This window comes from Homarus americanus, unplaced genomic scaffold, assembly GCF_018991925.1.
Source record: "Homarus americanus isolate GMGI-L3 unplaced genomic scaffold, GMGI_Hamer_2.0 scaffold48016, whole genome shotgun sequence".
Lineage (NCBI taxonomy): Eukaryota > Metazoa > Arthropoda > Malacostraca > Decapoda > Nephropidae > Homarus > Homarus americanus.
This window is the reverse complement of record NW_024755055.1, coordinates 1,260,429-1,287,788: the sequence shown is the minus strand read 5'-3', so window position 1 is coordinate 1,287,788 and position 27,360 is coordinate 1,260,429. Positions and strand designations below refer to the sequence as shown.

Genomic DNA, 27,360 nt, shown 5'->3' with positions numbered 1-27,360 from the left:
GGAGGAGGGAGGGAGGGCAGGAGGGAGAGGGTGGAGGGAGGGGGGTGAGATATTGGGCTAATTAATCTGTAAGGAATAGTGGGATTAGGTTGATGGGATGGGAGGAAGGGGGAGAGGAAGATGATGGGAGAGGGAAGGTGATGGAAGGGGAGGGAAGATGATGGGAGGGGGAGGAAGATGATGGGAGGGGGAGGGAAGGTGATGGAGGGAAGGTGATGGGAGGGAGGGAAGGTGATGGAAGGGGAAGGAGGGAAGGTGAGGGGAGGGTCATAGTAAAGGGAAGGGTGATAGAAAGGGAGGGAATGGTAATGGGAGGGGTAGGCAGAGGAGGGAGGAGGAGGAGGGAGGAAGGAAGGAAGGAAGGAAGGGAGAGAGAGAGAGAGAGAAGGATGACTGCTGAAAGAGATAAAACAAAACACCTAAATATTTCCTGCCAAAACAAATAAAAACAATAAACAAAAAAATCTCACAAAACAATAAACAAAAAATTCCTGCCAAAACAAAAGAAAACACGAAAAACAAAAATCATTTCCCGCCAAATCCGTCAAAACAACAACCAAAAGAGTCCCGCCAAAACAATAAACAAAAATTCTCCAAAACAAAAAGAAAACACAAAGACAAGAGTAACATCCCCGCCAAAACACCTCAGCGCAATACAGACCATATCAAATGAAAAACTCCTTTGCTAAACTTTTATGAACGAACAAGAAAAACTTTCCTCTTACCTAGACATGAAGGGAAACTTACCCCAAACTTTCAAACTTTCTCTTCAAACTTTTCTTTAGGCTATCTTACCTTCCTTCACTTATCTGATAGGAGATTATAGGATTAATATTAAGGATTTTTTTAACTCTCTCTCTCTCTCAGCACCACTCTGGCCACACCAAACACTCGGACACCTTGTGGGTAATTGGGCAGGTGAGAACGATCTATTAAACCTCATACCAACGATTGGATTACGCTATAGTTGGCATGGCAGACTTGAATCCCCCAGGTCTCTCAAGATGGCGGAATAATGGTGGAGACTGTAGATGCGGGGGAGGAGGGGGTGGGATGGGGGAGGGAGGGAGGGGAAGGAGGAAGAAGAAAGAGAAGTGGAGAAGAGGAGAATGAGAAGTGGAAGGAGTTGAAGAGATAGCAGATGATGGAAGAGGAAAAGAGGAAGGAGACATCCTCCACTTCCTTCAACCTTCCTCCATCCTTTCACCCCGTTCTACATCCCTCCCCCTCTCATCACCCCCTCCACCTCTTCACATCCTCCACCCCCTTCCTCACCCTGCCCTCTCATCCCTAACCTCCCTCATCATTTAAACCAGACAATAAAAGATCAAATTCCATTCATGTCAATTCAAAGGAAAATAAACAATGGATATCTACAGGTGAGGAGGAGGAAGGAAGGAAGAAGGAAGGAAGGAAGGAGGAAGGAAGGAAGGAAGAAGGAAGGAAGGAAGGAAGGAAGGAAGGAAGGAAGAAGGAAGGAAGGAAGGAGGAAGGAAGGAAGGAAGGAAGAGAAGGAAGGAAGGAAGAGGAAGGAAGGAAGGAAGGAAGGAGGGGGGGGAGAGGGAGAGTAAGAAAGAGAGGGAGGAAGTGAGGGGTCATAAGGAACACTATTCCTGTCGACCCACACAGAGGCACAGTAGAGGTTAACACACCAAAATGGCTCAGTGAAATTCAGTTTTTTAATTTCACCAAAAAAGTAAATAAAAAAAAATTAAAAAAGGAAAAATCGGACACATGTACACAAAAAATAGATAAAAGGAAGGTATTGGCGTCACGTATGTCCCTTTATCAACTGTGCTGCCGTGTGAGAGAGAGAGAGAGAGAGAGAGAGAGAGAGAGAGTCAAACAGGAAAATTTTAGCCTGGGAAGGGTGGTGGTGGTGGTAGTGGTGGGGTGGTAGTGGTGGTGGTGGTAGGGGTGGGTGGTAGTGGTGGTAGGGGTGGGTGGTGGTGGTGGTAGTGGTGGTGGTGGTAGTGGTGGTGGTGGTGGTGGTGGTAGTAATGGTGGTGGTGGTAACTAGGTCAGCCTGCACGAGCGACCATCCAAAATATAACCACCTTTCGCTATCCTCGCCATTAACTAAATTTAAAGTCCACTATAGCGGGCATGATGAACACACACACACACACACACACACACACACACACACACACACACACACACACACACACACACACACACACACACACACACACACACACACACCACCACACACACAACACACACACACACACACACACAACGTTGCAATAAAATAAATAAATAAATAAAAACTAATGTAATTGTAAAATATTTTGGGGTCGACATTTACTGAAAGGTTAAAATTGGACAATGTTAAAAAAGATGACTAATTTAAACTAACCATAAACCTAACATAGCAAAACCTAACCTAACCTAACCAAACCAAACCAACCAAACCAAAACCTAACCAAACCTAACCAACGGTGATTAATAACCCTAGTAATTGAAACACCTGCAACAAGAAGTATCCCTTTAAATTACAGGTACACCAGGTATCATGACAGGTATTTCAAGGTACAAAATAATACAACAAAATACAGCTCAATACAGGTCGCCAATATGCTTATTAATGGGTACAGAATGTTACCTGTAATATCATATGTGTATTTCTGTACCCAGGTGAATTATGCAAATGATTTACGGATAGTTAACGCTAGGTGGTGTTAGGTGGGGTGGTGGTGGGTGGGGTAGTGGTGGGTGGGGTGGTGGTGGTGGGTGGTTGGATGTATTGGGTATATTTGTGTGTGTGTGTGTCGAAGGGTCTGTCAGGGTGTTTGTGTGGGAAATTGTGGGTGTTTGTGGGTGTGGGGAAGGAGTCACCCAATTCCCACCAAAATAGACGAGAATTAAAATACTCCCCAATTCATTTACCTACACATTACCTATTTTAAGTTATTCATAGTTTGACATGTTTTAATTAGAGTAATCTCTCTCTCTCTCTCTCATAACAGAATATTTCACCAGTTATGAACACCAATTTGAGTCAATTTACACAATCCATTTAATTTATTCCATCCAATTTGCAAATATATGAATTCACTTTACCTATTTTACACCACCAAAGTTCCCATCTCCTCCACCAAAGTTCCCATCTCCACCACCAAAGTTCCCACCTCCACCCAATTTCCACCTACGACGTTTCATCCTCCACCACCCAATTTAGACCAAAGTTCCGAGTCACTTCACCCAATTTACACAATACGCTTCCCACATTACACATCAAAGCCTTATTTTCTGCCAATTTAACCCAAAATCAACGTCCCATCTGCCTGTCTGTCTGTCAGGTGATCAAAGGTGACTCATTACACGGGTGGGTAGTGAAGTCAGACCCAAATGAAGTTACATTGGAGAATCTGACTGAGTTTATCTGACAGGTCGAAAGAGGTTGTCAGGTGTGTGTGTGTGTGTGTGTGTGTGTGTGTGTGTGTGTGTGTGTGTGTGTGTGTGTGTGTGTGTGTGTGTGTGTGTGTGTGTGTGTGGTCATACCTACACACACACACACCCAAAAGAGAGGCAACTGGGTCAATACCTGCCATCTGATTCCTCGATAATACTGTGTCAATCACCCAGCTTCACCATCAGTCACCATCAGTCACCATCAGTCATCACCACCATCACCATCTGTCACCATCAGTCACCATCAGTCACCATCAGTCATCACCACCATCACCATCTGTCACCACCATCACCATCCATGCCTCATCATCATATCACCCCTCACTCCTCCCACACTATCACCCCCCCCTACCTCTCTCCCTCACCTCTCTCCATCATCAGGACCTCCACCATCACCTCCAACATTATAGTCGCCTTCCCAGCGTCTTATCACCATCATTATTATCTCTCTCTCTCTCTCCCCATATTCCCCCTTCCTCCCCTCCCTTCAATCTTCTCCCCTTCCTCTCGTTTCCATAACCTCCCCCACTCCTCCTCCTCTCCCACACATCACAGTATCTCAACACACTTATCTCCCACAATTGTCACCCACATTAACCTTTATCTCCCCAACCACCGGCACTAAACCTTCCTCCCATCTATCTGTGGATTATTCTCCCCCTCCCGACCTCTTCCTCCCCAGCTTCTTCCTCCCTCTCCTAACCTCTTCCTCTTCCCCCCCCCCGGTATAACGAGAGAGGCACCAGGAGGTGCCACCAGAGAGCGTTAAGGTCCCCAGGGGCAGGGCCAGTGCCACTTGAGCGCCAACCCGAGAAAAATAAGACTATGACAACAACGCCACTACGAGCACTCAACACCGCCTGACGTTCGCTGACCATAACAAAAGCGCCACCACGAGCACTGCAACGCCTGACGTACCCCAATTAACCCCTTTATAATGATCTCAGGTAACACACAACATTAACCTCTTTATAATGATCCCAGGTAATACAACAATATTACAGGTGTACTCACTGATTGGTCGTCCACCTCACCTGTTGCCTCCACCTGACTATAAAACAAGAAATCAACAGGTTAATTACATATATTAATAGCAGGAATTATATACGATATATTTGAGTATATCTCCTGTCTGTCTGTCTGTCTGTCTGTCTGTCTGTCTGTCTGTGTATGTGTGTATGTGTGTGTGTGTGTGTGTCTCTAAACCATTACCTCCCCATCAATTTATCAACCCCCTTCTCCCCATCCCCACCCATCCCTCTCCCGTCCATCAGAATATAGGACAGGAGAGACAGACGATGTTACCTGGACAGACATTAATCAACTACCTGTTGCGACACCCTAACAGCCAGGTACTGACTGTCACCTCCCTGTCACTGAGAGCCAATGATATAATGACCAGTATCTTGTCTGTCTGTCTGTCTGTCTGTCTGTCTTAGCCCCAGTCAATGAAAATTAATGAAATAATGACGAGAGAGGCATTATACCAGTAAATAAATATCATAATACCCGTCAGAGTCCTAATACCAGTTACTGAGACACATAATACCACCGTCACACCAGCTAACACACACACACACACACACACACACACACACACACACACACACACACACACACACACACACACACAAGCCTTCACTAACTTACAAACACAATCTATCACTCGAGTCAGTTCCTTTGGGGAGAAGGGAGGGGGTAGGGGAGGATAGGGGTGAGGGTAGGGGGTGAGGGTGAGGGAGGTAGGGAGATGAGTGATGGAGGTAGGGGTAGGGGATGGATGGAGGAAGAAGGTGAGGAAGAGGGAGGGAAAGGGTGTGAGAGAGGGAAGAAGGGGGCAGGAGAAGGGAGGAGGAGAGCAGGGTAGGGAGGTAGGGGTAGGATAGAAGAGGCGGGGGGAAGGGCCTGCATATATCCACGACAGGTTACTCCCATCATGTCAGCACCAGGAAAGAAAAGCAAGAGAGCTGAGAAACTACAGGTGGTCCAAAAATAAAGCCCTGAGGTCCGTCACAGGTGAAAGATACCCCTTCACCAGAACCACAGCCGAGATACATAGAGACCTGAGAATAAAACCCATCAACCAGCAGCAACACACGACAATAACTAACCCATGACACAACCCTAGACACTATTAGCTCAGCAAACCCACAGCAAGTCACTGGCCTCTCCTACCTCCTCCTAAACTTCTTCAATTTCCAACTATAATTTTCCTCTTCTACCTCTAATCTTCTACCTTCTCTATCTCTACAAAAAAAGGCAATTGAGGGAAGGAAGGGAAGGAAGGGAGGGAAGGAAGGGAGCAGGGAAGGAAGGGGGCAGGGGAAGGAAGGGGAGGGGAGGAGGGGCAGGGAAGGGAGCGGGAAGGAAGGAAGGAAGGAAGGAGGCAGGAAGGAAGGGCAGGGAAGGAAGGGAGTCAAAGAGGAATCAGTGTAAACGTCGGCATAAAACCATTTAGTACCGCTTAATACCTCTGCCGCCGCTGGAAGACTCTCCTCCCGCGAACAACATTTAATGAAAGTTTTTTGTGTGTGTTTGAGTGTGACGGCGTGTTTGAGTGTGACGGCGTGTGTTTGACTGTGACGGCGTGTGTTTGAGTGTGACGGCGTGTCTCTGACAGGTTTGATCGGGTGTCTGGACGCGTGTTTGAAGCGTGTTTGCTGACGCGTGTGTTTGACTTGACGCGTGTCTCTGAGTGTGACAGCGTGTGTTTGACTGTAGCGTGTCTCTGAGTGTGACAGCGTGTGTGAATGTGTGTGAGGATAGTGCCTGGTGCCATCCCAACTTTGGATCAGTGCCAACTGTGACACTCTCGCCGGGCCTGGGGGGCAGAGGTAGGAGGGAGGAGACCCAAAACCAGGCCCTCCCTCCTCTCTACCCACCTCCCCTTCCTCTCTACCCCACCCTCCCTCCCTCCTCCTCCTCCCCACCCTCCCTCCTCCTCTCCCCCGCCCCAGCAGTATGTAAAGCTGACTGGTGGGTGAGATTGATTGTGTGTTCTGTACCGTCACGTGGTGTAGGTACTTTCGGCACACTGGAAACCGTACCCTGGAAACCGTACCCTGGAAACCGGACTCTGGAAACGGGGCTCTAGATACTATACTCTCAAAACCGGACTAGAACCGGACTCTGAACGGGATATGATGAGTGGCACTGAAACCTGACATTCCGTAGCGTGGAAAATTGAATCACTCCTGTGTGGCACTACTGGAACACTGGCACTACTGGAACACTGGCACTACTGGAACACTGGCGTTATGATGTTGTTACTGTACCTCGAACACTAAGGTACTTTAGGCATGGGACAATGTTAGGGATTATACTGGTTCATAAACGAGAAAACACCACGAGAGAGAGTGTTTTTAGACTGACACACACACACACACACACACACACACACACACACACACACACACACACACACACTAGCACCCCCTCCAAACCTCTCTCTCTCTCTCTCTCTCTCTCTCTCTCTCTCTCTTTAAATGCCTGGGTTGACGATCCCTGCATTTCAAAACAACTAAATCCTCTTTCTTGAACAGAGGGAGGGAGGCTGGAACAGATGAACAGAGGAACAGATGAACAGATGAACAGAGGAACAGATGAACAGAGGAACAGATGAACAGAGGAACAGAGGGAGGTCCTTTTTATATCAACTAATTAAACAAATATTATGTATTATGTCGTATTAAATGCTAGATAAAACACTAAATCATTTTTATCATTACTTGTACATTAATCATCAAAGTAAACAATAAATAGGTTACAAAAATTGGTTGTAAACTATTTAGTAAACTAATTAACTCACCTTAATTGGTCATTAGTGTTACGTGTGTATTAGGAAGGGTGAAAAATATTGTATTGGAGGGGAGGGTTAGGACCTTGTTGTCTGTCTGTCTGTCTGTCTGTCTGTCTGTCTATGTCTGTCTGTCTGTCTGTCTGTCTGTCTATGTCTGTCTGTCTGTCTATGTCTGTCTGTCTGTCTATGTCTGTCTGTCTGTCTGTCTGTCACCCCCATCATCATCATCGTTTTAGCATAATGAAAATTTATTAATAAGAACTTAACATAGAAACAACAGCAACAAAACAACAATAACAACAACACTAAACAAATAACAACAACAACAACAACAACAACAACAACAACAATAATAATAATAATAATAATCTAATTAATTAAAGCATCAAACGTCAGGCATAGGAGATATTTTTTCCACAAATTAATTAAAACAAAAAACAAATTCTAATCCGACTTTTCGCTCGGCTCTTGAAACTAATTCCAGGGGATTCTCAAACAGCACGACCTGCCCCCTCCCCTTGCCATGACGACCCGTGCTCTCACTACGACCCCTTCCTACCCTACCTACGACTTCTACTACCCACGACTTCTCAACACGACTTCTACAACCCACGACTTCTACCCTACCTACGACCTCTCCTACTCTACCTACGACCTCTCCTACCCTACCTACGACCCTCCTACCTTTACGACCTCTCCTACTCTACCACCCGACCCCTCTTACCTACCTACGACTTCTACTACCCGACTTCTCCAACCCGACTTCTACCTACCTACGACCTCCTACTCTACCGACCTCTCCTACTCTGACCTCTCTACTCTACCTACGACCCCTCCTACCCTACCTACGACCCCTCCTACCTTACCTACGACCTCTCCTACTCTACCTACGACCCTCCTACCCTACCTACGACCTCCTACCCTACCTGACCCCTACCTCACCTCGACCCCTCCTCCACCACCTTCTCCTCCTCTACCCATCGACCTCCTCTTCCTCCTCTCCCCCATCCCCCCCCGTTTCCATTATTCATGTGTGATCGTCATCTGAGAGGAGAGGGTAGAGGAGAAGGAAGGAGAGTAGAAGAAGAAGGAGGGAGGAGACAAAAAAACCAGGCAAGGAGGGGTGGGAGAGAGGCAGAACAAAAGCATTTAAGAGAGAGTAATGTGATGTAGCTTAATCTAATCACGACACTCGTTTGTCACTGTCTCACTCACCCCCCTCCTTCTTCCTTCTCTCCTCCCCCCCTCCTTCTCTCCTCTCCACCCCCCCTTAAAACACCCGCCCCCACCCCCTCCACCCCCTGCCGATATCAGACGCGCACCCTCATCACCACACCGGAAAATTATTACATCCAGCTCACGTTGTCGACTCACGAGAGAGAGAGAGATATCGCAAACGACCTCGTAATCTCCAATAACTCTTTACCTCGCATTCTCCAAAGACCTCGCAAAGCCTTCGTTATCGTATCTATCGCTATCGCTTCCTCTATCCATTGAAAGGTAACTAACTATCCTCTACTCTATTCTTAGATAAAGTTGTAAATATCGTCATTGTCTATTTAACTAACCTTTGAAATTTATCTACAGGTGAGTTAATTGGTGTTTCAGTCAGGTGAGTTAATTGGTGTTTCAGTCAGGTGAGTTAATTAGTATTTAAGTCAGGTGAGTTAATTACATCTCCAGTCAGATGGTGAGCTAATTAGTATCCCAATTAGGCAGTGAGCCAATTAGTACTTCAGTCAGGTGATAAGACATATATAGGTGTGAGAACTAATCAATAACTCCCCACCAGGTAATGAGGTAATTAATATGGGCGTAGGTGAGTTAATTAGCAGAGGACGTAGGTGAGCTAATGAGAGGTGGACGTGACCCGGAACAAGTCACTTTACCTGGTGGTCATTAATGAGCTCAGGTAAAGGTAAGGTGTTTATCTGTGTGGGTCTTTCTGGACTTTTCAGGTTTACTTTTTAGGAAAATTTGGACTTTTAGGGGTACTTTTGGACTTTTAGGGGTACTTTTGGACTTTTAGGGGGACTTTTGGACTTTTAGGGGGAATTTTGGACTTTAGGGGACTTTTGGACTTTTAGGGGGAATTTTGGACTTTAAAGGAGGAATTATGACCATTTTAGGGAAAATTTCGAACTTCTTTACTTTTAGGGGAAATTTTGGACTTTTAGGGGATATTACCTTTTAATAATTTTGAGGATTTTTAATTCATTACAGACACAGACATAATTTTAAGCTTTTTACAATTTTCCCCCAAAACAGAAGCGTATTTTAAGCTTTTTCACAATTTTCCCCTAAAGACCGGGGTAATAATTTAACATTTAAACAGAGAGGTGAGGCGATGTTGGCTAGAGTCCAGATGTTGGCAGAAGAGATGCAGGCCAACCATACGAGAGCCTTGACAACAGTGGTGGAAAACCTAACCTAACCTGACCTGACCTGACCTGACCTGACCTGACCTGAGAGAGAGAGGGGTTGGGAAGGAGAGAAGAAGGAGAGAGAGGAGGGTGGTGGAGAGAGGGGTGGTGGAGAGAGAGGTGGTGGAGAGAGAGGTGGGAGAGAGAGAGAGGTGGGAGAGAGAGAGAGAGAGAGAGTAGGAGTTATAAGCTATCTCTAAAGACTCCAGCTTATTAATGAGTCTTTATGAGTCTTTAACCTCCTCCTCATAGTTTCTCAGTGAGTATTGTGAGGTAATGAAGTTGTTGGAGGCCGCTATCATCACCACTACTCACCATCTATCACCATCACCATAACACCATTATTAAACCCCATTGCCAACACCATCACCACTATCACCAACACCATCACTACCACCACACAGAGACTACCTCCACCACTCTGGTTTACTCCTTCTCCCCCCATTCCCTCACCTCTCCCAACATTACCCCTCCTCTCCCCGTCACCTCTCCCCCTCATCTCTCCCTCACCCTCAGCTCTCTCCCCCACCCCGTCGACCTCAGTAGGGTTCAAGGACCATTCCTCAGACACCGAATTCCGACCAGCTTTAAGTTCCTGAGTCGTTCCACCGATTCCAAGTTCATTGACCATTCCTACCGATTCCAAGTTTAAAGGCTATTCCTATCGATTCCAAGTTTAAAGGCCATTCCTACCGATTCAAGTTTAAAGGCCATTCCTACCGATCCAAGTTTAAAGGCCATTCCTACCGATTCCAAGTTTAAAGGCCATTCCTACCGATTCCAAGTTCATTGACCGTTCCTACCGATTCCAAGTTTAAAGGTCATTCCCTCTCTCTCTCTCTCTCCTTTCTCTCACTATCATGACCACTTTCTTTCTTTCCCTCCATTTTAATCTCTCTCTCTCTCTCTCTCTCTCTCTCTCTCTCTCTCTCTCTCTCTCTCTCTAAAGGTAATATCTTTAACTCAAGAGCCTAACATCAGCCAACTTAGCTAATCTCCTCAAGTTGAATCCCGTTCTGCAGTCGTCATGAGGCAACAATCAGCCGGAAATTTCCCTGCCAAATTAAACCGGAAAATGAGAGAGAATTTGGGGAGGAAAATGAGTGAATCTAGGGAGGAAACTGAGAATCTAGGGAAGAAACTGAGAATCTAGGGAGGAAAATGAGAATCTAGGGAGGAAAATGAGAATCTAGGGAGAAAAATGAGACAGACAGACACACACACACACACCGTCTGGGATGTTTGTGAACTATGAAGCAACTTTCTCTCTTTGTCATGCTCTACTAACACGTACACGCGCCCCCAGCTGCCACGGACCTACCACACTCCCATGCCACGGACGCCCCACACACACGCCACGGACGGTCCACACATACAAACGGGCTAAACTTAACGTATGGACAGGCCGAATACTGTGTTATACTCTTATGCCACGGACGGACTTCATTCATGCTACGGACGAGGTTAAGTATGTGTTATATACCCCCTATTCTACGGACAAGATAGACACATAACATGAATATCCACATATATACTACGGCCGAAGCACATATCCAAACCACGGACAAACGAACGGACAAAAACACATACCACAATAAAGATCAAACACGGACGAGCCTCCTACGGTCACGGATATACCACGGACGCTAACATAACAAGGACAATCACGGCCAGTAAATTACAGCCAAATCACGGACGTTCTCTTAAATCTCGAATAAGTACAGAAATTCCCACGGTCTGTCAATCTCTCGTTGGCCAATCAGCTTTGCGCAATAACTTCTCAGCCAATCAGATCTAATCTTCAAGGCTACAATCAGGTATAATCTGTCTTCCTTTCAGTCAACTCTCCAAATCCCTCCTCCCTTCCTCCAATCACCTCCCAATCCCCCTCCTCTTCTTCCTCCAATCACCTCCCAATCCCCCTCCTCCCTTCCTCCAATCACCTCCCAATCCCCCTCCTCTTCTTCCTCCAATCACCTCCTAATCCTCCTCCTCCAAAAATATAATAATTAACCGTCTATCAATTATAATAAACTTCTAAATAAATAAATTCATTAACACTGATACACTCGAGTTAATAAATTTCCTACAATATTTATCAACAAATACACCAGACTCAAACTCCAGCGGGTATAATATGTTCTCTTAAATATTAAAACTCGTTCCAATATTATCGGTTCCAATATTTATCAAGGCGAATTTCCAAAAGCGCGGGGAATCTAATCTACCAGTGTCTGTGTGTGTGTGAGTGTAATTAACTGTTCTGGTATCAAATTCAGTGTTTTTTTTTATTAAATTGGATGATATTGGAGTTATAAATAAGTGAAGAGGAATTTAATAGCTCCAAGGAACGTGTGAATTATGGTGATTTGAAACAGATGAAGGGAGAATCGATAACTCCAAGGAAACGCGTGACTTATGATAATTTAAAACCAATCTGAACACACGCTTAACAAATTCTCAGCGGTTCAGTCAGTCAGTCAGTCAGTCAGTCAATCAGCCAGCCAGTCAGTCATGTACAGCATCGATAGAGCTAACATACGCATCTACAACAAAATACAACAGTTTATTTTGAGTTTTCATGAGACTCAAAACAACAGAGGTTTGAGATGCGTCTGGCCCTCTGGTGTCCATCGGTGGAACTACATTAATAAACAACCCCTACCACCACTACCACTACTACACACCCCACTACCACTTATTTACCACCCCTACCACAACCACCACTACATACTTACCACCCCACCACCACCACCATTCACCACACAACCACCACCCCACCACACTCACCACCACCACCACAAACCACCACCACCACACACAAACATTTCAAATGTTCACAAACACCAAAGCACTTTTTCCTTCAACAAAATTTCACCAAGAATAAATTATAAACCTTTCAACGCCAAAACTAAAGAACTAGTCGACTATTTCTGGCGCGCCATTATGGGATTTGCATATCATTAACTCTACACCATCTTTACCGTGTGTGGGGTGATGGAGATTAGGTCTCTTGGCCTTACAGATTCTAAAAGATACTAACATATACTCACAGATACTAATAAACAGACACTAACGGACGCTAACGGACGCGAACGGACACTAACAGACGCTAACGGACACCTTTCCCTCACCCTTCATCCAGCTCATCACGTCAAGTCCATTTCAATAATTAACCCTCTCACCTACCTGCTAATTATCCAGGTAGTATTAATTAACCTGCTAAGTATCCAGGTAATACTAATTAACCTGTGACACCTTTAATGAGTTACCTAGATATTGTAAATTAACATCAAGTTCTTTAAGGCTGTCTGTTACCATAAGGTGAAAAATTTAATGACGATTTTACCTGAATACCTGTGTCTGTCTGTCTGTCTGTCTGTCTGTATGTCTGTGTGTCTGTCTATCTATCTGTCTGTCTATCGCTCCACAGATAAATTTCTCTAAGACTCCCCTTCCACACCCCGCCACATCCCGTTTTCTGTTTCACTATTGACGGGGTAACTATCCTATCTCTGTTTATCGGATTACTGCTTATTTGTGTCTGTGTTTCTCGGGTTAATCCTTCTCTCCTCTTCGTTAGCCTTCATCTCTCATTCATCAGATTATCCTTTGTGCTTTGTTACTGAGCTGAAGAAAAAAAAAAAAAAAAAAAAAAAGAGAAGCAGATGAAATAATAAGTGGTGGTGTAGTTCAGGTGGGGTGGGCCAGGTGGGTGGGCCAGGGGTGTCCAGGTGGGGTGGGTGGGTGGGCCAGGTGTCAAGAGGAAGCTCCCCACCCCAGACAGGTTCTTCAAGGACTCATTATCTTACCACTACAATTTCCGGTGATCTAGTTTTCTCCCTTCTCCCCCTCACCCTTCTCCCCTCACCCTCTCCTCACCCTCCTTCTCTCCCCTCACCCTCCTTCTCCCTCACCCTCCCTTCTTCCCCTTCTCCTTCTCCCTTCTCCCCACCCTCTCCCTCCTCACCCTACCGTTCTCCCCTCTTCTTTCTCACTCTCCTAGGTCTCTCTCCCTTCTCCTCCCTAGTCCCCACCCCCAACCCCCACGGCCTTTTTCTTCTCCCCTTCCCAGCTCTACCCACTCCCACCCCAATACTCCCCACTTCACCCCTCCTCACTCCCCCCACCCCAGTAACCTCCCTCCCCACCTCCCCCACCCCAGCCCTCCCCCCCCACCCCAGCCCTCCCCCACCTCCCCTCTCACCCCAGTACCCTCCCCACCTCCCCCTCTCACCCCAGTACCTCCTCCCACCCCAGCACCCTCCCCCACCTCCCCCTCTCACCCCAGTACCCTCCTCCCCACCTCCCTCCCACCCCAGTACCCTCCCCACCCCCTCTCACCCCAGTACCCTCCCCTCCCACCCCAGTACCCTCCCCCCCACCTCCCCTCTCACCCCAGTACCCTCCCACCCCAGTCCCCACCCCTCCCACCCCAGTACCTCCCACCTCCCTCTCACCCCAGTACCCTCCCTCCCACCCCAGTACCCTCCCCCCACCTCCCTCCCACCCCAGTACCCTCCCCACCTCCCTCACCCCAGCACCCTCCCTCCCACCCCAGTACCCTCCCTCCCACCCCCCCCCACCTCCTCCCACCCCAGACCCTCCCCACCTGCCCCTCACCCCAGTACCCTCCCTCTCACCCCAGTACCTCCCCTCCCACCCCAGTACCCTCCCCCCCACCCCAGTACCCTCCCCACCTCCCTCTCACCCCAGTACCCTCCCCAGAGACAGGTCATTATAAGGATCTCCCCAGCTTTCCTTGACAACATTAAACAGTTAACTTGAGACATTTAACATAACATCCGTAACTGTACTTAATTTAACAAAAGTAAATCTTAATAATTATAATTAAAAAAAATCAATTAATTTACCTGAATTTAATATGAGTGTAATTCGCATATTTATTGTTATTTTATTTGTTGTTGCTTTTGTTGTTGTTGTTGTTATTATTATTATTATTATTATTATTATTTAAACCAACCTAATAATCAGTATATTTAACCAATTATTAATATATATTTTTGGTATAATGAAGTGTTAAAGTACTTTGCATATCATGAACAACTAATATAATTTGCATATGGTGAATGTAATTTGCATAAAATGAATTATTAATGTAATTTGTAGAAAAAGTAATTTAAAACTCTGCTGTGTACTTTATGGAGACGGTAAAGAATAAATAATAATAATAAATAATAATAATAATAATAATAAATAATAATAATAACTATAATAATAATAATAACATAATAATAAAATAACTATAATAATAATAATAATAACTATAATAATACGAAAATAATAATAATAATATAACACCCCCACACCCTCAACCCCCCCACACCCACACACCCTCAACCCCCCGCCACACACCCTCACCCCCACACACCCCACCCCCGCCCCACACCCCAAACCCCCCCCCCTTCCCCACACCCCACACACCCTCACCCCCCACACCCCTGGTCGACTTTAAGGGGAAAGGTTTAATAAAATGGTCATATATTAAGCAAACACCTGGGCAGGTAATGAAGGCGAGAGGCCAAAGGTAATACACTGCTTAATTAATACCTGTTATAGCTATATTACCTGGCTGAAGAGGAATATTACCCCCTCTCTCTCGGTAATAATAAGACAATAAGGAAAATAAGGAATAAACAGTGACTGAAATAAGACCCAACAGCTCACCACGCCTACCTGTTAACATGGCGTGTACACAACACCACGCCTCTACCACACCCCATCACCACCACGCCCTCTACCTGACACACATTCTCTCATCACCACCACGCCCCCTCCCTCACCACTACCCTTACCCATCTTCCCTCATCACCCCCACCACACCCCCATACCGACTCTCCTCCTCATCCTCCCAACCATTACCTCCCACCCTCCTCCCCCACCACCCCCACCACGCCCCTGTCCCTCGTTACATCATTATCACATCTGGGGTAGGTCACCCATGTCATCACACTCCTCAACTAATTCCAATGATAGAACTGTTTCATAATTGTCTAACCTGTTTATTTTACTTGTGTTTAAGTTATGCCACTTGTGCTTCAGTTTACGTCACCTGCTTCAGTTTACGTCACCTGTGCTTCAGTTTACGTCACCTGTGCTTCAGTTTACGTCACTTGTGCTTCAGTTTACGTCACCTGTGCTTCAGTTTACGTCACTTGTGCTTCAGTTTACGTCACCTGTGCTTCAGTTTACGTCACTTGTGCTTCAGTTTACGTCACTTGTGCTTCAGTTAACGTCACCTGTGCTTCAGTTTACGTCACTTATGCTTCAGTTAACTCTTCCTGTCCTTCACTTATCAGAATTCTTTTAACCTTTGTTTCCTCTATTTGTTGGTGATTGTGTATACACCCTCCCACCTCACACACCCACACCACCCCCACACCCTCACACCCATCCTCCCACACCCACACCCTCACACCCATCCCCCCACACCCCCACACCCACACACACCCTCACACCCATCCCCCACACCCCCACACCCCACACACCCCCACACCCATCCCCACACACCCACACACCCTCACACCCATCCCCACACCACACCCACACACCCTCACACCCATCCCCCCACACCCTCACACACCCCACACACCTCACACCCATCCCCCCACACACCCACACACAGGTAAGTATGAGTACGAGTGCTAACAATATCGTGTTTGAGTCCATTAAAATAATATACAAAATGGACTCGTGGACAGCTATGTACTCTAGTAATGGTCACAATATATATGACTCTGTTGCCTCAATGTTTTATCTTTACTGTAAAAAGGCGATTTATTTTTTGGGACATTGTAAACAGTGAAGTTCCATTAGGCCTTTTTTATATATAATTTTTGGATCATGTAGTGTGTGTGTGTGTGTGTGTGTGTGTGTGTGTGTGTCCTATCAGACTTCTCCCAGACCACCTTCTTCCCCTCCTCCTCTCTCCCTCCTTCACCCCCCATTCCCCTCCCCACTTCCCTCTAGTTCTAAATACAGTAGGGACACCCCCCTCCCCCCCAGACGTCTCTCCCACTACCTTGTTCTAATCAAGAGGAGAGAAGAGAGAGAACTTTACTAGTCTCTCTCTCTCTCTCCAAATGGTATTATAGGAACCTGACCACACAACACTAATACCGCCCCAAACCATACACCATGACCACCAATACCACCACACCAACCTACACAGGGCGACCAACTCTGGTTAACTCTCCTCCTAACAGAATTAAACTGGAGAGAAAATGGTCCCAAATTCCACCGCTTTCAATTCTGGTAACTCCCGACTAAATTCCTTCGAGGTATTATTATTGGGTGTGCTTTGGAGAGGGGGAAGGGGGTATCGTAGATGAAAATGTATAGTATCGTAGGTGGACGGAGGTATCGTAGGTGTGTATCGTAGGTGGGGTATCAGGTGTGTGTAAGTATCGTAGGTGTGGGTATCGTAGATGGGGGTATCGTAGGTGGGGGTATCGTAGGTGTGGTGTATCTAGGTGGGGGTATCGTAGATGGGGGTATCGTGGGCTTAGCTATCGTAGGTCGTAGAAACAAACCCAGCTATCGTGGACTATGCTACTCAAAATCAAACGTCATCATTAACTAGATACGTCCACTTAAAACCACCACAAAACACAAAATACTAAAAAAAATTACAAGACAAAACCAAAAAAAAAACTCAAAATCTCAAAAAACAAAAAGAAAAGAAAAAATGGAATAAAAATCTTGGTGCCAGTGGACGTGACCTCTGGACCGCCGCCAAGCCAACACACTGAGTGCATGTCACCATCATACCACAGCCCCAGACAGGCCACGGGGGGAAAGTGCATTACTGATATGGTATTATCCCCAGCAAGGACAGTGTGTGTGTGTGTGTGTGGTAGTTGTGGTAGGGGTGGTAGTAGGGTGGTAGTAGTTGTAGTAGTAGTGGTGGTAGAAGTTGTTGTTGTAGTAGTAGTAGTACAGTAAATACTACAACAATAGTCTCTCCAGATAACCCCTTCCAACAACACGAACGCACGAATGCCCACACTGGCGCACGGACGGACGGAAAGCAACTCCAGGTCCATCCTCCTACGTGACCAGGAAGATAACAACAAACAAACAAACAAACAAACAAACAAACAACAACAACAACATTATGAATAACACCATTAACAATAACAATAACAACATCGTCTCTAAAAACCTAATAAAAAATAAATCACAAATACAAAACAAAAACAACTTACCTTAAAACAAATAAAACAATAGCCTATGATATCAACTAAACAACTAAAATAATAACAGTAAATAATAATACGTATTTAATATCATCGAAAAATTTTAAATACGAACAAGATAACAATTAAATAACTATAAATTAATAACCAAATGAAGTAAACTGTTATCGTCCCAATGAAAATAACAATGGAAAGATATCTGACAACGTGGGGGCGGTGGACGAGTAGAAACAAAGCTCACCTCCCGTCCTAAGTGTTGCTGGTTCGATTCCACGTTTATGCACAGAACGAACGTGTGTGTGTGTGTGTGTGTGTGTGTGTGTGTGTGTGTGTATGTATGTATGTGTGTGTGTGTGTGTGTGTGTATTTAATGTGATGACAATAAAAGGAAACAAAAATATTCAACCAATATTAAATAATAAAAACTCGTAAATGAAATGACTGGTGTTAAAATGGTCCTCGGTTAGGGTAGGTTAGGGTAGGGTAGGTTAGGGTATAGGAGTAGGGTAGGGTAGGGTAGGGTAGGGTAGTTTAGTTTAGGTGAATGAGCGGACACACAGGTGGGTGGATGGACGGACGGTCACACATACACACAGGTGGACACACACACACACACACACAACAGGAAACACAGTCGAGAAACACGAAGATCATTGTCTAACAGAGCGGAAATTCCCACGATAACCTATTTTTTACCACGGAGGAGGAGGATGGGGGGTCACTCAGCAGATGGGTCAACTGGTGGACCCCCTACCCCCAACACAACACCTGAATCTTAAGTTTTCAGTCATAATTACTACTGTGGGTATGTATGTATGTATGTATGTATGTATGTATGTATGTATGTATGTATGTGTGTAAACTGCCTGATTAAACTTTACGACACAAAAAGATGGAATTTTGTCAAACTCTTAAGGTGAAAACTTTTCCTCCAGATTGGCCATGGGAGGCGGGCCATGGCCAAAACTTTTTACTTACAGGGCGGCCAGATTTTTGGGGAAAAGGTTAGACTTCTTGCCTCCACCACCCCCCCCTCCTCATCCCCCCCTCATCCCCCAAAAAAAAAGTAAAAGAATGAAAAAAAAAAAAGAATCCCGATTTTTTTCATATTTTTCTTTCATTTTTTCTTTCATCATTAATTAGTTTTTATTCCAGTCTTTATTTTTCTTTATCCTATATTCTCTACTTCCTTCCCAATCAACTAAACAACCAATCACGACCAAATCAACCAAACTACTACTGCTGGTGATTGATTGGTGGCCGAGTTTGGTAGCGACAAAAGTCCAAAGTTTATATTTACAAAGTTTATCACCAAAGTTTGAGACGATAATACCAAAAAATAAGTCTTTAACAAGTCGTAGTAACAAACTTTCAAATTGCCTTCGAGAACACAGACAAGCATAATGATGTGATGATGATGATGATGATAATTAATATAATGATAATGAATGAGAGAGAGAGAGAGAGAGAGAGAGAGAGAGAGAGAGCTGTTAGGTTTGAAGCTTTGGGTACGTGGGATGAAGAAGGAAGGAAGGAAGGAAGGAAGGAAGGAAGGAAGGAAAGAAGGAAGGAAGGAAGGAAGGAAGGAAGGAAGGAAGGAAGGAAGGAAGGAAGGAAGGACACGTACCTGTTGGCCTCCTCTAGGGCTGCCAGGAGCTTCAGATCATCAGCTGACGGGTCTGGCTTGGTGACTCCTGCTGCTGCTGTTGTTGTTGTTGTTGTGGCGTCGTCGTTGTTGTTGTTGTGTTGGAGGGACAAGTCAGACTCGCTCATGGCGGCGGCAGCGTCGGGCGAGGGAGGGCCCCCCCCAACACTCGAGGCTGAGCTCTTCCTTGACGAACAGAAGCTGGAGGTGGAGCTTTTCCTCGAGGAGCAAATGCTGGAGGCCGAACTCTTACGGCTACTGGAGCGACTACTAGCTAGGCTACTGCTGGTGCTACTGCCGGAGTCTGAAGCCGCTCCTGAGACCCCGCTGTCCCCGTCACATCTGGAACAGGAAGGAGAGAGAGTGTTAGGTGGGAGGGAAGTTATAGATGGAAGGGGTTATACACAAATCATTCCATACACAACATATCACATCTGGAACAGGAAAGGAACGGAGGGGTCATTCAAGACACTCTTTATCACCTTATCAAGAAAAAAACACCACCAAAGGTCAATTTACATCACATAAAAGGTCATTTCCCCTCGCGGTACAAAGGTCACACTCGCTTATGCCTTCAAGCAGAACCCAGACTAGCATTCAATTTCAACTATCCGTCTATTTCAGCAATTCTCATCTATCGCGAAAAATCAGACCAAAATTGAAGATTGCGCACGCGATTGACTAATCTTCAGGTGAAATATGCTAAGGGGGTTAATCTCCAGGTGAAATAAGCTAAGGGGGTTAATCTTCAGGTGAAATAAGCTAAGGGGTCTAATCTTCCGGTGAAATGAGCTAAGGGGACTAATCTTCAGGTGAAATAAGCTAAAGGGGGCTAATCTTCAGGTGAAATAAGCTAAGAGGGGCTAATCTTCAGGTGAAATAAGCTAAGGGGCTAATCTTCAGGTGAAAGCTACGGGGGCTAATCTTCAGGTGAAAACTAAGGGGCTAATCTTCAGGTGAAAGCTAAGAGGGCTAATCTTCAGGTGATCAGGCCCCAAATTCAGCCCCTCCTCACCTACCATATCAAGACGCAGGTGAAAAGGGTCTTAAAACACATTAGCTTATTACCAAGGGCGTGACGTATGGACTGGACTAGAATGCCTGGAATTATCAAAGGGCTTCACACACACACACACACACACACACACACACACACACACACACACACACACACACACACACACACACACACACACACACACAGTTATAATGAGGAGAAAATTACATAACTACAGGTAATCAAATAACACATCTTAATTACTCAACAGGTAATTAAATACGAAATATTCAAATTACATCAGAGAATTGAAAAAATATATAATTAAATGTGTTTTATTTTACCTTTACATGCAGAGAGAGAGAGAGACATGCAGAAAACCTGTACAAACCATGCACCAATACCCACATATACAAGTAGTTAAAAACGTGAATTAGTCCTAAATTGACGTAACAAGTTGATAGGCATTTTTGGCAGGGGAACAGTGTGCTGGGTTGGGTTAGGTTGGGTTGGGTTAGGTTGGGTCAGAATGCCATAGTCCCCCATACAGGTGTGTCAAACGCCACCAGTGTCACACCACAACAAACAGGTGCCTCTAGGTGTTACAATCCACATCGAGTGTCACAATAACCACAGGTGTGTCATATGCCACCAGTGTCACGCCACAAATCAGGGTACACCCCAACACCGTGTCCAGATAAGAGGTGCCAAGTGCATAACCTCACCTGGCGCTAATTGCTTAATGGGTTGTTAATGTCCAGGTAGTTAAGCCCAGTGCCAACACCACGTATAAGCTTAACGGTCGAGTGACACGCCGTGCTAGTTACACCTTATAGCTGACAACGACAAGGTGCTGGAAGTTGTTGTAGTGTTTGGTACATGTTATGATAGTGTGCGGCCATATTGGAACACTGTTAATATGGGTCCAGGCGGCTATATTGAATTACAAGAACACAAACAATAACAAAGACAAAAATATGGATAAACAATTCGAGATAAAGAAAAAACAAGAAAACACGAAGAGAAAACAAAGACATTGAAAGAAAAGGGACAAAAAAAAAACAAGAAAATAAACAAATAAACAAATATATTCTTTGACCCACCGTTTTGTTTATGTTTCTCCTTGACCTACGCGAGTCAAGGTGCAACGACGTGACACAGATTCATTCCCGAGTCACGGCACATCTGACCCTCATTTACTCTGTCACGCTACAGTACCCCCCCCCCCTCACGTCAATGTTACTTCCTCGTCACCCCTCACACGTCACCCCTCACACGTCACCCCTCACACGTCCCTTCACCCCCACCCCAGAGCAGCAATTATAGAAAGGGACTCAATTTGAATCATCTTTTTTTATCATGTTACTCAGTTCTCTGCTAATAATGCTTAATGGTAGTTCAGCGTAACGACAGATAACGACTGGTTGGTGGAGGGGTGAGGGGAGAAGAGGGGAGGGGTGAGGTAGAGGGGAGGCTAAGGGGTGGAGGGGTGAGATAGTGAGGGGAGGAAAGAAAAGTGGAAAGGAGGGGTGAGGGGAGAGGGGAGGGGAGAGGAGGTAGAGGGGAGGGGAGGTAGGGGTGAGGGGAGGTAGAGGTGAGGGAAGGCAAGAAAGTGAGGTAAGAGGGTGTGGGTGAGGTGATGTGGGTGAGGTAATGTGGATGAGTAGGTGTGGATGTGGCTAGTAAGGTATATTTTGGTAATTAGAATCGAGTTGGATGACGTGTAGATGAGGTGGATTAAATGATGGATGGAGTAGATGAGATGGACGAGGTGGATGAGATCGATGGATGAGTAGACATTGGGTAGGTGAGTTGGATGAAGCAAGTTGGGAGTCGAGAGTGGCGAGGGTGGCGTGGGTGGCGAGGGTGGCGTGTTGGGTGGGTGGCGTGTTGGGTGGGTGGCAGACCATGTTGGGGTGGATTATGGATAAGATGAGTAGAGAGGGAACAGTTGACACGCCGCTGGATGGATGGTGTGGGTTGGTGTGGATGGATGGTGTGGGTTGGTGTGGATGGATGGTGTGGGTTGGTGTGGATGGATGGTGTGGGGTTGGTGTGGATGGATGGATGGTGTGGGTTGGTGTGGATGGATGGATGGTGTGGGTTGGTGTGGGTGGATGGTGTGGGTTGGTGTTGGGTGGATGGTGTGGGTTGGTGTGGATGGATGGATGGTGTGGGTTGGTGGGTGGATGGTGTGGGTTGGTGTGGATGGATGGTGTGGGGTTGGATGGATGGTGTGGGTTGTTGTGGATGGATGGATGGTGTGGGTTGGTGTGTGGATGGATGGATGGTGTGTGGGTTGGTGTGGGTGGATGGATGGTGTGGGTTGGGATGGATGGATGGTGTGGGTTGGTGTGGATGGATGGTGTGGGGTTGAGATGGATGGATGGGATGGTGTGGGTTGGTGTGGATGGATGGTGTGGGTTGGTGTGGATGGATGGTGTGGGTTGGTGTGGATGGATGGTGTGGGTTGTTGTGGATGGATGGTGTGGGTTGAGATGGATGGATGGTGTGGGTTGGTGTGGATGGATGGATGGTGTGGATGTGTGGTTAAGTGGATGCCAGAGTGGTGGATAAGGAAAACAAGTGTGGAGTTGGTGGATAATTACAGGTGTGTAGCTAGTGGATAATTACAGGTGTGTGGCTAGAAATGAGTACAGGTGTGTAACTAGATAATTACAGGTGTGTAGGTAGATGATTACAGGTGTGTAGCTAGTAGGTAATTACAGGTATGAATCTATTGAACGATGATTACAGGTGTGTAGCTAATGGATAATTATAGGTCAATTCAGGTCAGGTCAGGTCAGGTCACACAAGACAATATGTTGGATCTGATAACAAAGTCAGATCCTTTATAACAGAAGAACGAAAGGCCACAGGCATTGGACACACGAATTGGCCAATCGCGTGCGGCGGTGCAAACAGCTGTCTAGGGTGAGGCAATTGGAGCTGTGAGGTTGTTAAGTGCTGTGTCACAAGGCCCTCAGATTGGTGTTAATTTAAGTGCTACAGTGAAGTGCAAAGGTAAGGGTTTTAAGTGTGTGACAGGTGGTGATAGTGTGTGACAGGTGGTGACAGTGTGTGACAGGTGGTGATGGTAGTGTGTGACAGGTGGTGATGGTAGTGTGTGACAGGTGGTGATGGTAGTGTGACAGGTGGTGATGGTAGTGTGTGACAGGTGGTGATGGTAGTGTGTGACAGGTGGTGACAGTGTGTGACAAGTGGTGACAATGTGTGACAGGTGGTGACAGGTGGTGATAGTAGTGTGTGACAGTGTGTGGCAGGTGGTGACAGTGTGTGACAGAGTGTGGTGACAGTGTGTGACAGGTGGTGATGGTAGTGTGTGTGACAGGTGGTGATGGTAGTGTGTGTGACAGGTGGGGACAATGTGTGATGGTAGTGTGTGACAGGTGGTGATGGTAGTGTGACAGGTGGTGATGGTGAGTGTGTGACAGGTGGTGGTGGTGGTGTGTGACAGGTGGTGGTGGTGATGGTGTGACAGGTGGTGATGGTAGTGTGTGACAGGTGGTGGTGATGGTGTGACAGGTGGTGATGGTAGTGTGTGACAGGTGGTGGTGATGGCGTGACAGGTGGTGATGGTAGTGTGTGACAGGCGGTGATGGTAATGTGACAGGTGGTGGTAGTGTGACAGGTGGTGGTGGTGGTGTGACCCAGGTGGTGGTAGTGTGACGGGTGGTGGTAGTGTGACAGGTGGTGATGGTAGTGTGACAGGTGGTGATGGTGGTGTGTGACAGGTGGTGATGGTAGTGTGACAGGTGGTGATGGTAGTGTGTGACAGGTGGTGATGGTAGTGTGACAGGTGGTGATGGTAGTGTGACAGATGGTGGTGGTAGTGTGTGACAGGTGGTGATGGTAGTGTGACAGGTGGTGATGGTAGTGTGTGACAGTTGGTGATGGTAGTGTGTGACAGGTGGCTGGTATGAGATGACAGGTGATTGAGGAGGCGACAGGTGGTGCAGAAGCGAGGCAGTGAGGAGAGGTGAGGAGAGGTGAGGGTAGCGGGATAAAGACCTACTCCAAGTTACTATTTTCATCGATCGTGTCGCAGGTGGTCTTCCTGAGGCGTCGGATCCTCGTGCTGGGGGAGGAGCTGGCGGTGGCACTGGTGGCACTGGGGTCCCTGGAGTGCCAAGACCCGCAGCTGGTCGTCGGTCGAGGCCACACCACCTGCCTCGGCCCCTCACCTTCACTACTACTTTCCTCCTCCTCCTCCTCCGCCAGAGCACCCATGCCCACACACTGCAGTAACATGGTGCAGCCTCACTACTTATTTGGCACTGTTATGGCACTGTCGGCACTCCCGCCCGCCCCGGCTAGCGTCCTCCGCCCCCCCCAGCAAGCCAGAGATCAGCTGACAACTTCCTTCACAGCCTGACGCTCCTACAGCATCCTCATCAGGCTGGCCGGAGCATGTGCAGCCGGATTGTTGTTGCTGTGTGTGTGTGTGTGTGTGCACTGTCTGCTCCCTCCACACACAAAAATTATACACACACACACAGACACACACACACTAGTAGGTCTACACAAAGAGGAAGATAAAACACCAAGAACACCAAACACACACACACACACCAAGTCTATCACCTCACCTACCACCGCCAGGCTGCTAAAACAGAGACACCGCTCATCTCCCTCACACACAATGGCTCACTCCTCGACTTCTTTCGTCTCTTCTCTAAGAAAAAAAAATAAGTCCTGGTCTCATCAATGGCGTGTCTAGGAGGCGTATGTAAAGGCTCCTTCCGGGTATAGTGAACTGTAGACTTTGGTTCCTCTCCGCTGTGAAATAATAACGAGATGTATCGCCTCTCAGGGTGAGTACCAGAGGCGGGGAGACTCGGGTTCACAGCATCACAACACACGCCACGAAATTCCTCCTCAGTTCAATATGGGGTGAAAATAAGCTCACTGCCACAGTTCCTCGGGGTGATCTATGTCCTCTGGTTATGTCGGTTTCATATTGAGCACCGGGTGAGCCTGGAAGCCGCGTTTTAGAGAGAAAAGGGAGGGTTCCAGCTGACGACTCCCCTTCCCCAGGCTTCCAGGAGTGACTGTTTGCTGGACGGTGAGGTTCCGTCCAGCACTACACGTTTACCCTAACCTAAGATCAGGCCCACCTTCCTTCACCTCAACACCCTCTCACCTGCCTCAACCCTTTAAAAATCCTTCCAATTACCTCCCTCATCTTACACCTGAGTCTCATTATCTCACAACATTATATTAAACATCAATAAAAAAAAATACAAAACTGTTCGACTATGACAGTGCCAGAGTCCGTACACCCGCCACCTTGGCACTCCGGCCCGCGTGTACCGGAGGATAAAACCTGACAAAATCCACCAATCCAATATCCTCCCAGCAGCTGCCCCTATCCATCTACACCTCACCTCATCCACCTACACATCCATCAGACACCCAACATCCTCATCAGGTATAATAACGGCTAATAATAATAATAAAACTCAGGGTCTTATAACTCAGAAGACGCGAGGGTCGTACACCAGCGGGTGTTATCGTGGCTCTGGCAGCAGTACGAGGTGGAGGGGGGAGGAAGGGGAAGAGAGGAGGGGAGGAGGAGAGGAGGGGGTTGATTCCAGGCGCATTCTCAGTTGCGCGAGAGAGACGGTCGATGGTGCGAGTCGTCTCAATCCTCTCTCTACGACCCTGGCTTTACCTAACCTCCTCCTCCTCTCCCGCCGCTGCTGAACACACGACCACCATCACCCGGCATCTCATACACTAAGGCAGCCACGAGAAATACCTAACGCGAAGGGAATTTTAAACCTAACCTAACCCTACCCAACCCAACCTGCCCTAACCTAAATCTATCCCACACACCACAGCCCCCCTCAGCCATTTGGTCCCACACTTTTGTCGTCAATAAAATATAATGAAAAAATAAAAATAAAAAATAGACGGAACTGAAACAAGAGATGACCTCCCTCTCGCCCCCCCTCTACCTCCATTATTTCCAGGTAGAATTTCAGAGTTTAGTCTGTGTTGTATAAAGGTGTTGCTGTGTATGATTTATTTTTTTATGGGCCTGGGGTGGGGTGGGCCTGGGTGCCTGGGGTGGGCCTGGGGTGGGTGGGGGTGGGGTGGGGTGGGCTTATAAGTGAGTGAAAAAATGAATGAAAAGATTGAAGAAGTGAGTGTAAGTACCACTTCTACACCACCACCACTACTCCACCACCACTAAGCACCACCACCACACCACCACTACCCCACCACTGTACCGCCACCACCAACAGAAAAATAAACGGTTAAAACACACACACACACACACACACACACACACACACACACACACACACACACGCACACACACACACACACACACACACACACACACACACACACACACACACACACACACACACACACACACACACACACACACACACACACACACACACACACACACACACACACACACACACACACACACACACACACACACACACACACACACACCAGTACAAAATAAACCACATATGGACTTTTATTACAAAAATCAACAGCAAAAAAGAAAAAATCCTAAATAAAAGCTCAAAAAACAATAGAAAAACGGTATTTATCTCCCCGTAGACAGACAGACAGACAGACAGACAGACAGACAGACAGACAGACATATGGATAAATTTAAAACGATGAAAATAGTTCTACAAAATTATAACATTGGAACAGACAAAGTTTATTAAAAAAATATATTTGTTAAAATATATATATATATATATATATATATAAAAACGGTAAAAATATGAGAGGAAAAACAGTTAGGACAAAGGCTTTAACAATTTCCTATGGCAAGAGTCGTCAATTTTGTCAGTAAACGGGTG

At 46.4% G+C, this 27,360-nt stretch overlaps 1 protein-coding gene across 5 annotated transcripts in view; it reads right to left on the bottom strand.

Annotated features, from left to right (window-relative positions):
• LOC121856162 (ecotropic viral integration site 5 ortholog-like) overlaps positions 1 to 25,574 on the bottom strand; it is a 92,395-nt gene extending 66,821 nt beyond the window's left edge. For 3 of the 5 annotated variants that reach the window (XM_042351481.1, XM_042351483.1, XM_042351484.1), the window contains exons 1-2: positions 24,537 to 24,834; positions 19,486 to 19,845 (exon numbers count right to left, since the gene is read on the bottom strand). In XM_042351481.1, the coding sequence (XP_042207415.1) occupies positions 19,486 to 19,845; positions 24,537 to 24,772 (596 nt within the window). In that variant the 5' untranslated portion in view covers positions 24,773 to 24,834. Of the gene's footprint in view, positions 1 to 19,485; positions 19,846 to 24,536; positions 24,835 to 25,110 lie in introns of those variants that run through there. The other 2 variants (XM_042351487.1, XM_042351488.1) reach the window with 2 other exon arrangements.
• Between the last annotated feature and the right edge of the window lie 1,786 nt (positions 25,575 to 27,360).